Source organism: Heterocephalus glaber, unplaced genomic scaffold (assembly GCF_053883595.1).
Source record: "Heterocephalus glaber isolate CG9 unplaced genomic scaffold, H.glaber_assembly_v1.0 deba00001687, whole genome shotgun sequence".
NCBI classification, from domain to species: Eukaryota; Metazoa; Chordata; class Mammalia; order Rodentia; family Bathyergidae; genus Heterocephalus; species Heterocephalus glaber.
The window spans coordinates 1,795,776-1,808,397 of NW_028258412.1; the positions used below are offsets into that span (position 1 = coordinate 1,795,776).

At 45.0% G+C, this 12,622-nt stretch overlaps 1 protein-coding gene and 1 long non-coding RNA gene across 8 annotated transcripts in view; one reads left to right on the forward strand and one right to left on the reverse strand.

The window, feature by feature from the left end:
* Grk3 (G protein-coupled receptor kinase 3) overlaps positions 1 to 751 on the reverse strand; it is a 213,644-nt gene extending 212,893 nt beyond the window's left edge. For 3 of the 7 annotated variants that reach the window (XM_087198007.1, XM_087198008.1, XM_021257130.2), the window contains exon 1: positions 548 to 725. In XM_087198007.1, coding sequence (XP_087054133.1) covers positions 548 to 660 — 113 coding nt within the window. In that variant the 5' untranslated portion in view covers positions 661 to 725. Of the gene's footprint in view, positions 1 to 547 lie in introns of all 7 variants that reach the window. The other 4 variants (XM_021257134.2, XM_021257132.2, XM_087198009.1 and 1 more) reach the window with 3 other exon arrangements.
* Positions 752 to 803: 52 nt separating this feature from the next.
* The window catches only part of LOC110348846 (uncharacterized), a 47,127-nt gene continuing 35,308 nt past the window's right edge, over positions 804 to 12,622 (forward strand). Inside the window, exon 1 of the long non-coding RNA XR_002394423.2 lies at positions 804 to 1,438. This is a non-coding gene — a long non-coding RNA (uncharacterized LOC110348846). The remainder of the gene's footprint in view (positions 1,439 to 12,622) is intronic.

Below are 12,622 nucleotides of genomic sequence, written 5' to 3' on the forward strand. Positions count from 1 at the left end.
AGCGAAGAGAGGATGGAGTTGGAAAGGAGGGCAGCAGGGAGAGCAGCAGAGAGGGCGGCAGGCACCCCAAAAGGAACGAGCAGGGTGGCGCTCTAGAGAATGACGAGCACGGGGTATAGAAGGACTGTAAGGACCGGGCTGGAGGGGAGGCCAGGGATGGGGCAGTAGGAGTGGCCGAGATGGGGCTGGAAAACAGCTCAGGGATGGGGCAAGAGGGAGCCACAGCAACGGAACACGGATGACCCGTAGGGATGAAGCTAGAAGGATGAGCAGAGATTGAGCAGGAGAGGGCGGCGTGAAGGCGGCCGGTCCAGCCGGGTCACAAGCACTTCCCAGACTCCCGGCCGCAGCGCTCCCGGCGCTCGGAGCACTTCGCCGCGCGCTCCCCACAGCCCTCCCCCGCAGCCCCACTTCAGGGACCGGAACGGCGAGGCCGTCGCTGAGGTCATCGATCGGGTGCAGCGGGGCGCCGGACCCACCGGGACGCAGGGGGTCGCTGGCAGCTGCGGGGGAGGGGAGAGGCGGCGCGGGCCGGGGGCGCCGGTACCTGGGCTCCGGCAGGACGATCTTCTTGCTGGCGCGGGCGGCCGGCGTCGCCTTGCTCTTCTCCATGGCCATAAGGTAGCTGACATCGGCCAGCACGGCCTCCAGGTCCGCCATGTTGGCGAGCGGCGGCGGCGGCGGCGGCGGCTCCTGGAGACCGGCACGGGACGCGCTCTCGCCGCCGCCGCCCGCCGCGCCCCGACGTGGGGGGGCGCCCCGGGGCAGCCTCCCCTGCGCGCGCCCGCCCCACGCGCCCCACGCGCCCGCCAGGGGCCCCGCGCGCGCCCGCCGCCCCGCGCACGCGCCGCCCCCGCCCCTTCAGCGAGGGTCGCTAGGGAGCACCCACGGGCGGCCTGCCCCTCGCCTCCTGACCGAGTCCCCGCGGACACCCTCTCTCTCGCCCGCCCGCCCTTGGGGTGGCCACGAGGGACTTCCTCTGCTCTCCTCCTCCACACCCGCCGCCCCGACTTCCCGCCCCAACGTCAGGCACTCGCTCGTCCGCCCTCTCCTCTGGGCCGGATGCCCCTCCCCCCCCAGGGGGCACCAGGAAGGTCTCTGTGCCTTGGACAAAGACGCTCTCAAACTGAACGGAGTCATTCAGCATCCTCCGCGAGATCTGGGGTGGCCCCAGAAATGCACGTGTCACACCTGTCCACGCAGGTGATGCTGAAGCCTCGGCGGTAGTCCGAGCCACCTCTGTCCCCATCCCCAGCGGGCTGCGGCCGCTGCCTCGCTTCTGACCCTGAACAGCCCCCTGTAAGCTCAGCCAAGAGAAACCTAAAAGCTTGAGAAAGTTGTGTCTCGTGCTGAGCGGAACAGAGTGGGGTGAGAGCTCCCCGAGGAGCCCAGCTGATCTTGGGGAGCCTGTTCAAGGTCGCCACTCCCTAGCACTCAGGTAAGAAAGAGGCTTCAGTTTCGGCGTCCAAATGATTGTTTAGCACCAGAGTATCCTGGCGTTGTGCTTTTACCACATTTCCAAAGACAATTAGGGAGGTTTTAAGAAAGTGGAAAAGCTAAAGCCCACACACCAAGGTAGCAGGGAATTTCCAGCTTCCTGGTCCTCAAAGTTGGTGTCTTTTCTCATTGCTCCCCACCCCCCGCCAGGGTTTAGTTGCTTCTTGTTTTTCTACAGGGGTGCACAATCACAACCCATGTGGCACTCATGTTAGAGTGGTGAGAAGGGACCCCAGGAATTCTGAAGAAGTCTGAGCTGGAAATCTCATGAGTTTCACTGATTGGAGGCATTGCAGCCTGAGTCTAGACCTGGCTAGAATGTGAGTGAATGCTCCGTCCATAGCCTAGAGGGTTAACAGGGTCCATGAGAAATGGTTACAGTCAATTTTTAGATAGTTCATGGAATGTCGTAGCAGATGCATGCTTGCATCATCACAGGAATCCCGCAGGCTTTTGTTCTGTGTCCCACCCTGCCACCTGCCTGGTTCTGTTTCCTTGCTAAGCCGGACCTCCCAAATGGCCAATTTTATCAGACTTTTCTCAAGATCCAAGTCACAATATGCGTCAAGTTGTCCAGAAAAGGACAAGAGGGCTGTAAGAAGTAGGAATGTGAGTCAAAAAAGCATGGTCTGCAGCAGAAAGCCAAAACCACAAGCAAGCACCAAATATACAGTATTAATGAGACAGAAATATGTATGAGTATGAGCCAAACATCAAACTCATCTTCCACCCACTTTTTCGCTTCAAACAGGAACAAAGAATGTTTTGTCAAGGGTAATCCCAGGAGGAGGGGTATGTCCCCAAAAAAGGGTTCTGTATTTTTTATTTAATTAATACAAGTTCTTCCAATATATCTGTTTACCATCCACGCTTTCACATGATCAAATCATCAAATAAATACATACTTCTGCCTCTTGTCTTGGACCTCTTTAAATTCATAAAAAAATTTTGCTTTTTTTTTTTTCCAGCAGCACTTACCACAGAAGTAGTTTGGAAAGAGACATGGGAATTCAAATCCCTGCTCTCTGCTAACTAGCTAGGTGATATCAGGCACATTTTTTTAACCTGTTATTGTACTGATAGGTTAAGTGGTGATGAGGCTATTTACCCAGATTGTTGAGAAGAGAGGGGGAAATGTGCACAAAAATGCGCCTTCCCTGACACCCAGTAGATCTACAGCAAAGGTCACTGTGCTTCCTCTATTTATTTTGCTGCACTGTGCCCTTGCATGCTAGAGAAGATACTGAAACTAGTTATACACAACCATTATACTTGAAGCAGAAAGACCCCTTACCAAAAATACCATTTCCCTGAAGGAGGGCATTTCTGGGAACAAAAGTGGCAAAAATGATACACATTTATAAACAGAAGTAATTACTTTCCTAGGAGAAAGGACAGACAGTCCAAAATTTGGCCCTTTCACCAGGTCCCCACGCCATGTAAGTCAGCTGACTTAATTACCCAGGGGTATTTTCTTTCTGCTATTAATAGTGTGTGAATTTCTCTTCCCTGGTGCTCTCCCTTTGCTGACTTGCTTTCTTCACCACCACTCCCCCTTCTTTTTTTTTTTTTGGTACCGGGGATGAATGGGTCCCTGCACTTGCGCAGCAGGGAGCGAAACCACTGAGCTAAATCCCGGCCACCACTCCCCCTTCTTTCACCACTCCCTGGACTCTTAATACTGAACAGCTTTTCATGTTCACTGCAAACAAAAGGCACTAATGACAGTGATGAAGTTGTCATAACTGAACTGCTGGATCCTGTCGCTGAACACTATTGCCAGGCTGTAATCATTACAACGAACAGAAAACAAATAGCAACCCATTTGTGCTTAGCCCATAGTGATCCCTTGTGAATAATTATGTTTTCCACCCTCAGGATTTAAATGACTCTGGGCTCAAGCTGCTCCTGATAATAGATAAAACTCCAGAGTATCCAAAAGGTTCATAATGTTCTCTTACTCTCTTTTGTACGACTTTTCATCATTAGGGGAGATGTTGCTGAGAAGCAGGCATTAAAGTTTGAGCTCTCTAGAGTTTATTCTTACTACAGTTTCCAAGGAAGAAAGCCAATGAGAGAACAGACTGGTCTTATTTGTCTTAGATTCTAGGTTTTACTGGAACTTCCTACTCATAGAATCCCTGGACTATAAAATATGAAGAGAGGGAGAAAGGGAGAGAAGGTTGTCCTGGGAAATTAACACAAATGAAAACAACAACAACTCCAATGGGAAGATTTCTGAGAACAGCAAAACACCCCTGACTTTCACTCATTAAAATCACACTACTTAATCAGTTTCTACTAAGATAAACTAAATTTTGCTCTTCCTTAACTACAGCTTCTTCGAAAGAAAACTGTACATATCATCTCATTCTGTAATGCAGGTACTTTGAGCACACAAACTTGTAACCAAAAAGCCATTTCTGCTCATTGTTACATGCATCATAATATAAGGCTTTTCATCTCAGTTATATCAGCAAAGCTTTGCAAACTTCAGTGGCAGCTATATACACAGCAATGCAGGACTTTAAAAGATCTGCCAAAGTACAATACCATGCTTTAGTTTTAATAGCACTAAAATTATGTTCAGTGTAGAAATACTAGCTTTTAAATATGAGGGTAGAAACACATTTCTATACAGGGACTCTGAAGAAAAGCTATGAAGGACTGGCTAAGGAGTCAAATGGACTAGATGAGAACCCAGCACCAGTAATCCTGAGCTGTGTGACCTCAGACAAGTTATCTGAACTTTCTGTGCCTCAGCTCACTCTCAGTGGTGTTAGTGGGATTGCCGAGAACAAGGTTGTGATACATTAAAAGCACTTATAACAGAGTCTGCTATGTAGACAGGACTCAAGAAATACTGGTCTTGATACCATTGTCATCATTAAAGGATCCATATACCATGTAAGGCATGATGGAAAGAGACCAGTACTGGGATTAAAAAAACAACAGGAAACAGTATTAGCTGTGACCTGCTGGGTCTGTTATTGCTGACTAACTGTTGCAAGTCTGTAAAGCTTTTTGAATCTCACTTTCCACTGCTAATTTATAAAGGGATTGATTGAGTGAGCTGGTCCCCTAGGTCCCTTCAAAATTCTAAACTCTGAGGCTTGATTTAATCCTGCAGCAAATCCTTTTGCAAGGTAAGAACACTCATGCCCTTCAGTAACATCTTAGGGTTTAGGTTTCACTGCACTGGCAATCCGTAGGACACAGATGATGCTCACCATGGCATAATCCACAGGTGCAGTGAGCCAACCATTAGGTTTTAAGAAACAAGCAAGTCTATAATCTGTTCCCTGGCATCTATACTCAGCACACTGACTCTGCTCAATAGGTGTGTGTTGAACAGACGAATGAGGGAGTAAGACAGCAAAGGGCCTAAAGAGCAGAGATTGTCTCTAGGACTTGACTTTCCATAAAGTAATCTAAAGTGAGACAAAGGGCTAGAGGAGTGTGGCTCAGTAGTGAAGGCAGGGCTAGCATATGTGGGGTCCAATTCTCAGCCCTGAAAATAAAAAGTCAAGCGTAAAAGAAAGAAAAAAATGCCCACAAGTGGGCTGGGGATTTAGCTCAGTGGTGCCGCTGCCTGCCCTGCAAGCGCAAAGACCCAGTTTGATCCCCGGTACCAAAAACAAAACAAAACAAAACAAAAAAACCACAAAAACCCCACAAGTGCCCCCTGAAGACTACATCCCTTTAAGGGACAAAACTTCACTGCCAGGCCCCTGGTGCTCCGTGGGGCTGATTGTGTTGAAGGCCTGTGTACAGCTAAGACCCCTGATGTTCTTGGGCTGTGTACAGGTCAATGGGGATGCTTTAGGCCTCAGAATGGAGAGTTACATACTTTGCTGAACAGAAGAACTTAGGGACACTGGAGAGAGTAAGAGAGACACTAGATGGTCTGAGGCCAAACACTTCATGCCTTAGTGGGTCAATGAAGAACCCTGGAGGCAGGATGGCCCAGAGAACATTCCAGAATAGGAAGTCTCTTGTGCCATTTTGTTTGCTGCTGTATCCAGCAGTGCTGTCCTTTTCCAGTAGTCCTCCCAACTCCCTGGCTTGTCCTATTAGTATTTTGGTGCAGCGGAGCAGGGAAGCAGGGCCCACCCTATTGCCAATCAGTTTTGCTCAATGTGGATGAAAATTGTGAATCACCAAAGTACAGCTCTGCTACTGGATTGTGGCCTTTAGTGCCAGTGTCTCAGCCCTGGCTGTTATAGCTCTGGGATTAGAGACCCATTATGTGCACACTACCCTGAATAATGCAGAGTAGAATTACAGACATTCTGGGAACACTGGAGCAAGGGTTATCTGAATACTGTTCCACAGTATCACAGGTAGGGAATATCATCACATAAGTCCGTACCCTCCTAGACCAACTTGAGCAGTGGGCCCTGAAGGCTATTTATATAGAAGGAGCAAGAAGCCTGTGATTGGTCCAAATGTGAGCCTGCTGATTGGTCCACATTGGTCCAAATTCAAGCCTTCTGTGGCAGAGGCAGCTTCTGGTGCCCAGGGCAGTTGCAGCTGTAGCTGTCAATCAAAGCACACCAACTTCTGGCTGTCAGAGGGAAAAGGGAAGACCTGAGTGGATTCTACTGTGGCTCAGGATCATGACTGGGACCAGCACCAGCAGGGCAGGGATAGAGGAACAGATAAAGACCCAGAGAAGCAGAATGCCACCAAAGGAAGAAACTAGAGCCAGCAACAATGACCAGAAACTGCCCACCCACCAATCCTCAGGCACCTAAGGACTGGAAAGGCCATCTTGCTGGCTCTGGATGTGTGTGGGCTCATGGGGTCACAGAAGGCCAGGACCTTTCTGCCTTGTAAGGTCAACTGGGACCCTCACAAAATCAGATGGAGCCTTTTATAAGATTCTTCAGGCTGAGAATCCAGGACCAGTTGTAAAGGGGATTAATAGAGAATAAAAGGAATAGATGAATAAAGAGGGGCCTTTAGAGGACTCCAAGGTAGTAACCCAGGAGACTAGGATGAGTGTAGCCTGGGCAGCCTCTAAAGCAGCAGTGAATCCTAAAGGAACCCCCTTCCCTTCTCTGTGGGACCCCCCCATACACAACAAGTTTCTCTTACTTTTAAGATGTCCACAACTTGCCAACCTTTGTCCTGTTTTCAAGTCTGACACTCCTGTCGCTCAATGCTCAAAAACTTTCAATAGCTTCCCAGTGCCTCCCAAATTATCTTCAAACTCCTCCACCCACAGTTTTATGCCCTACCTGTATTTCTGCCTGATCCTAGCACCTTAGTTCATGTCTCCATTAATTCCGTAAGTATTTATTGAGTACTGTGAATGCGGCAGGCACTAAAAAGAATTCATTCATCTGCCAAGACACAGAAGCAATCTTAGGAGGTTTGTAGCCACCCTGAAACACTCTTCCAAATAAGCAGTTAGGCTGTATCAAATAAAAATAATAGCAAGCTGCACTTATTAACTACTTATTGTGTGCCACTATCATGCTAAATGTGTTAACTGTCTCATTAAATCTCTCCCAAATGCTTATGAGGGAGAAGGTTGGCCTCATTTTCATCAATACAAAACAGTAAGTCATTTGTGAAGTAAGTCCCAAAGCTGAACTGATAGATTTGAGCCCAGGAATTCTGGTGCATAGATATTTATGATTGTCATCTCTTCCTGTTGGATTGTTCCCTTTACAAGGATGTAGTGTCCTTCTTTGTCCCTCTTAATCACTGTTGGTTTGAAATCTACTTGATCTGCAAAGAGGATAGCTACTCCTGCTTTTTTTCGGGTTCCCGTCGCGTGGAGTATTGTTTTCCACTCTTTAACTTTCAGTCTATGAGTTTCCTTTTGAATTAAGTGTGTTTCTTGTGTGCAGCATATTGTTGGATTATGCTTCTTGACCCATTCTGCCAGTCTTTTTCTTTTGATTGGTGAATTGAGACCATTAACATTGATGGTTATAACTGATACATATTGACTTATCATTGTCATGACTTTTTCTTTTTGTTGGATTCTCCCCCTTTACATTTAATTTCTTGTCATGCCCAATGGGTTCATTCTGCTGTGCTTCCTGGGGTTGTGATCCTCATTGTCTGTTCCTAGATATTGCCTAAAATTTTTTGGAGTGCTGGTTTGGTATTCATGAAGTTCCTAAGGTGCTCTTTGTCATGAAAGTATCTTATTTCTCCATCAATTTTGAAAGATAATTTTGCAGGGTACATCAATCTGGGTTGGAGGCTATTTTCCTTTAAGGCTTGGAATACAAGCCTTAAATACAAGCCTCAAGCTCTTCTTGCCTTGAGGGTTTGCATTGAAAAGTCTGCTTTGATTCTGATGGGCTTTCCTGTGTATGTGATTTGTTTCTTTTCTCTCACTGCTTGTAGAACTTTGTTCTACTGTTGGGTTTCTGGAATCTTAACAATTATATGCCTATGTGTAGATTTTTTTGATCAAGGCTAGTTGGAGTCCTATATGCCTCACTTATCTGTATGTCAAGTTCTTTTCTCCTGCTTGGGAAGTTTTCTGCCATCACTTCTGTAAACAGATTTTTTAGGTCATCTGCACTGTCTTCTGTTTCTTCGTTGATTCCTGTCAGTCTTATGTTATTCTTCTTTGCATTGTCTAGCAGGTGCTGGATTGATTTCTCCTGGTCCCTTACAATTTTAAAGAAATTTTTCTTTTCCTTGTCACTAATTGGAATCTTATCTTCTATGTCTGAAATTCTGTCTTCACATTGGCTCATTCTGCTGCATAGACTTTCAATGGAGTTTTTAATGTCCTGGAAATCTGTTTGCATCTGTTTTATGGATTCCATTTGTTTCCTATGTTGGAATTCCGTCATGTTCCTCTGTTCCTCTATTTTTTTAATCTATGTCCTCTGCTGTTATGTGAGAAATTATTTCTGATTTCATTTTTTCCAGATCCTCTTTCGGTGCTAGTTCAGGGAGTCCAAGTGGTTGAATATCAGATTGTTCCATCTCATTTCCCTTTGGGGTTGCTGTAGGTGATCTAGAAGTCTGGTTCTGAGGCTTGTTTATGTGTCTTCTCATTTCAGTGGGGGTAGGGGGGGCTGCTGCCACCCCTGCGGCTCACCTCCTCTGTGCTGGGAGTGGTGGTAGGTTGACCTAGAAGCCTCCTCTGCACTGGGAGCTGTGGCACACCTACCTAGAAGCATCCTCTGTGCTGAGAGCTGTTGCACACCTACCAGGCAGCCTCCTCTGTGCTGGGAGCTGTGGCACACCTACCCAGAAGCCTCTTGTGTGCTGGGAGCTGTGGCACATTGACCTGGAAGCCTACTCTGCACTGGGAGCTATGGCACGCTGACCCAGAAGCCTCCTCTTGAGCCCAGGCATTCTGGGCCTAGGCCTTTTTCCCCTAACTCCTGTCTTCTGGGCCATAGAGCTGCTGAATCAAACAAAATAAAAGAGGAAATGTTTAAGTGTACAAAAGAGAAACATTAAAATTCTTTTTCCAACTTACCTCCTGATACCTCCTCTTCCCTCTGTCCACTCATCAAGCCTGGGTTACCTGGGCCAGGCCAATGCCAGGCTCCAGGGTTCTGTTCTTCTGTTTCCTTTGCCTGGAATTCTGTCCTTCAAGGGTATTTCCAGACTTCTCACCATTCAGATCTCTGCTCAAATGTCATTGCTGGCATTTCTCTGGAAAAGAAGCCACTTCTAAGTAATATTGCCAATCTGTCAAAGATTCATTTCTGTTTGCTAAGCCCTTTCTTTTGTCTTTCTTTTCTCTCTTCCTCTTCCCTTCCTTCTATCTCCCCTTACTTCTTTAGCCCTTTAGGTACAAATTCTTCTCTCCATGTTTTCCTACTTAATCTAGAGCTGCTCTCATAAAAAAAAATGCCATATCAGTCATTTATACCTTAGTGTAAATTTGTTGGTGGATCAACTTTCCCACAAATTGAGTATGAAGTTGAAGCCTGAAAGACCTCAGTGTGAACCTCACCTTGAAAAATTTTTTTTTAATACTGGTGATTGAACACAAGTGCCCTACTACTGAGCCACAGCCTCAGCCCTTTTTATTTTTTTATTCTGAGACAGGGCCTTGCTAAGCTGTTCAGGCTAGGCTCAAACTTGGAATCCTCTTCCCTCAGGCTCTTGCAGCACTGTGATTTCAGACGTGTGCCACTGTTACAGAATTTAAGAGATCAGAGAGACCAGTGGGTGAAACAGGAGGATTTATTTAAGTGCACACTGGCCCAGTGGATTCATATCCAAAGGCTGAGTGCCGAAGAAAGAAAAGGGCTCTAGTTTTATCTGTGTAGTTGAAGGAGTCAGTCTACCTAGTGGTGTGAAATTGGTGGGTGAGCAAGCAGGTCTCCAGAAGCAGGACAAAGGCAGTTAATCAAATAGTGACAGTTTTTGCTATATAGATTTAATGCAATTCCAATTGAGATCCCAGCAGCATACTTCATAGACCTTGAGAAAAAAAATCCAAAAATTCATTTGGAGCAAGAAGAGACCCAGAATAGCAAAAGCAATTCTAGGTAACAGAGACACAGCAGGGGGTATCACAATCCCCAACCTGCAACTCTACTACAAAGCTACTGTGATAAAAACAGCATGGTACTGGCAAAGAAACAGACTTGAGGACCAGTGGAACAGATTAGAAGATGCAGAACCAATGCCAGACACACTCAGCCATCTCATCTTTGACAAAGGAGCCAAAAACCCTCACTGGAGAAAAGATAGCCTCTTTAATAAATGGTGCTGGAAAAATTGGGCTTCAACTTGCCAAAGATTAAAACTACACCTATATCTCTCACCATGCACTAAACTAAAATCAAAATGGATGAAAGATCTAAATATTAAAATAGAAACTCTGAACCAGTTGGAACAGAGGTTAGGTAGAACCCTTGAAGACATCGGTGTAGGAAAAAATTTTATGAACAAAACCTCAGTTGCCTGTGAACTAGCACAAACAATCAACAAATGGGATCTCTTCTTATTAAAAAGCTTCTGCACAGCAAGAGAAACCACCAGCAGTGTGAAAAGACAACCCACAATGTGGGAAAAATTCTTCACCTGCTCTTCCTCAGACAAAGGTCTACTATCTCGAATCTATAAAGAACTTAAAAAGATCAGACCTCCCAAGTTTAAAGACCCAATCCAAAAATGGGCATCTGAAATGAACAGACATTTCTCAGACAAAGAAGTAGAAATAGCAAATAAATACATGAAAAAATGTTCAACATCACTGGTCATTCAAGAGATGCAAATGAAAACAACGCTGAGATTCCACTTCACTCCAGAAAGAATGGCTGCTATCATCAAATCAACCAATAACAAATGCTGGCGGGGCTCTGGGGAAAGAGGAACCCTGCTCCACTGCTGGTGGGAGTGTAGACTGGTGCAACCACTGTGGAAATCAGTATGGAGATACCTCAAAGAACTAGGACTGGAAGTCCCATTTGACCCAGCTATTCCACTACTGGGGATCTTCCCCAAAGAATTAAAAGAACCATACCACAGTGATATATGTGCGCTCATGTTCATAGCAGCGCAGTTTGTAATAGCTAAAAGTTGGAAACAGCCCAAATGCCCATCAACTGGAGACTGGATAAAGAAAATGTGGTTTTTTTATAAAATAGAGTACTACTCAGCCATAAAAAATGAGAAATTAGAGACATTTATAGCTAAGTGGATGCACATTGAGGCCATACTCTTAAGTGAAATAAATAGGACACACATGAATAAATACCGAATAGTTTCTCTGGTGTGAGAAACTGAAAGTGTAAATAAGGACTAAAATGTATAATAAGTAATGTGATATAGGAAGAAAAGGGGCAAAGGGGAAGGAAGTGGGAGGGGTAGGGGAAAGGCTAGAAGGGAATGGGATTAATATGAGAAAATGGAAAAATAGGAACAATATCTTTGTAAATAGGGAGTAATGGAGGGGTTGAAGGGAGGGCTGGGCAAGGGTGAAAAATAAGAACCAAGAGAGACTATGTAAAGGTGCAAATTTCCAATGACAAATGTCATTATATTGTATACCTAAAATGTACCAATGATTAGAATGAATAATCAATAATGTAAAATAGGAAGAAAAGGTCCAAAGGGGTAGGGGTAGTGGGAGGGGCAGGGGAAAGGAAAGAAGGGAAAGGACAAATGCTGAGAAATGGAAAACATGGAAATAAAGTCTTTGTAAATAGGGAAGGGTGGAGGGGGTGAAGGGAGGGCTAGGAATGGGGAAAAAATAAGAACCAAGATGCATTATATAAAGGTACAATTCCCAATGAGAAATGTATTTGTGTTGTATACCTACAATGTACCAATAAAAGAATTTAATACAAAAAAAAATAGTGACAGTTTTGTAACTTAGCCTATCTTAGTGGAAAAAAACAGGATCCTATAGAAGTTAGGGGGTCATAAAACATTACAGGAACAAAGTTAACAATAGCCATGGGGAGGGGGAAAGTCTGAGAGTGAACTGCTTAAGGTTGGGGAGATTTATTTTTCCTTTTTTTTTCAAAGTTCTGCTTCACCACCATACCCAGCCTAAATCTCACTTCATTTTTCAACTTTATTTTTTTTCCATTAACTTTATTGGTACATTTTAGGTATACAGTACAGTTACATTCATCTTTGGGATCTTGTACCTTTAGATAATGTATCTTGGTTCTTATTTGTTCCCCATTCCCCTGCCCTCCCTTCAACCCCTCCACCCTTCCCTATTTACAAAGACTTTGTTTCCATTTTTTTCCTTTTTTTGTATGTTTTCTTTTCCCTTCTTTTATTTCCCCTACCCCTCCCACTTCCCCTACTCCTTTAGACCTTTTCTTCCTATTTCATAATATCAGTTATACATTTTGATCCTTATTTACAGTTTTCATTCTTCACACCAGAGAAACTATTTGGTATTTACACAGTGTGTCCTATTTATTTCACTTAAGAGTATGGCCTCAATGTGCATCCACTTAGCTATAAATGTCTCTAGTTTCTTGTTCTTTATGGCTGAGTAGTACTCCATTTTATAAAAAATCCCACATCTTCTTTATCCAGTCTCCAGTTGATGGGGAATTGGGCTGTTTCCAAGTTTTAGCTATTGCAAACTGTGCTGGTATAAACATGGGTGAGCATATATCACTGTTGTATGATTCGTTTAATTCTTTTGGGAAGATAC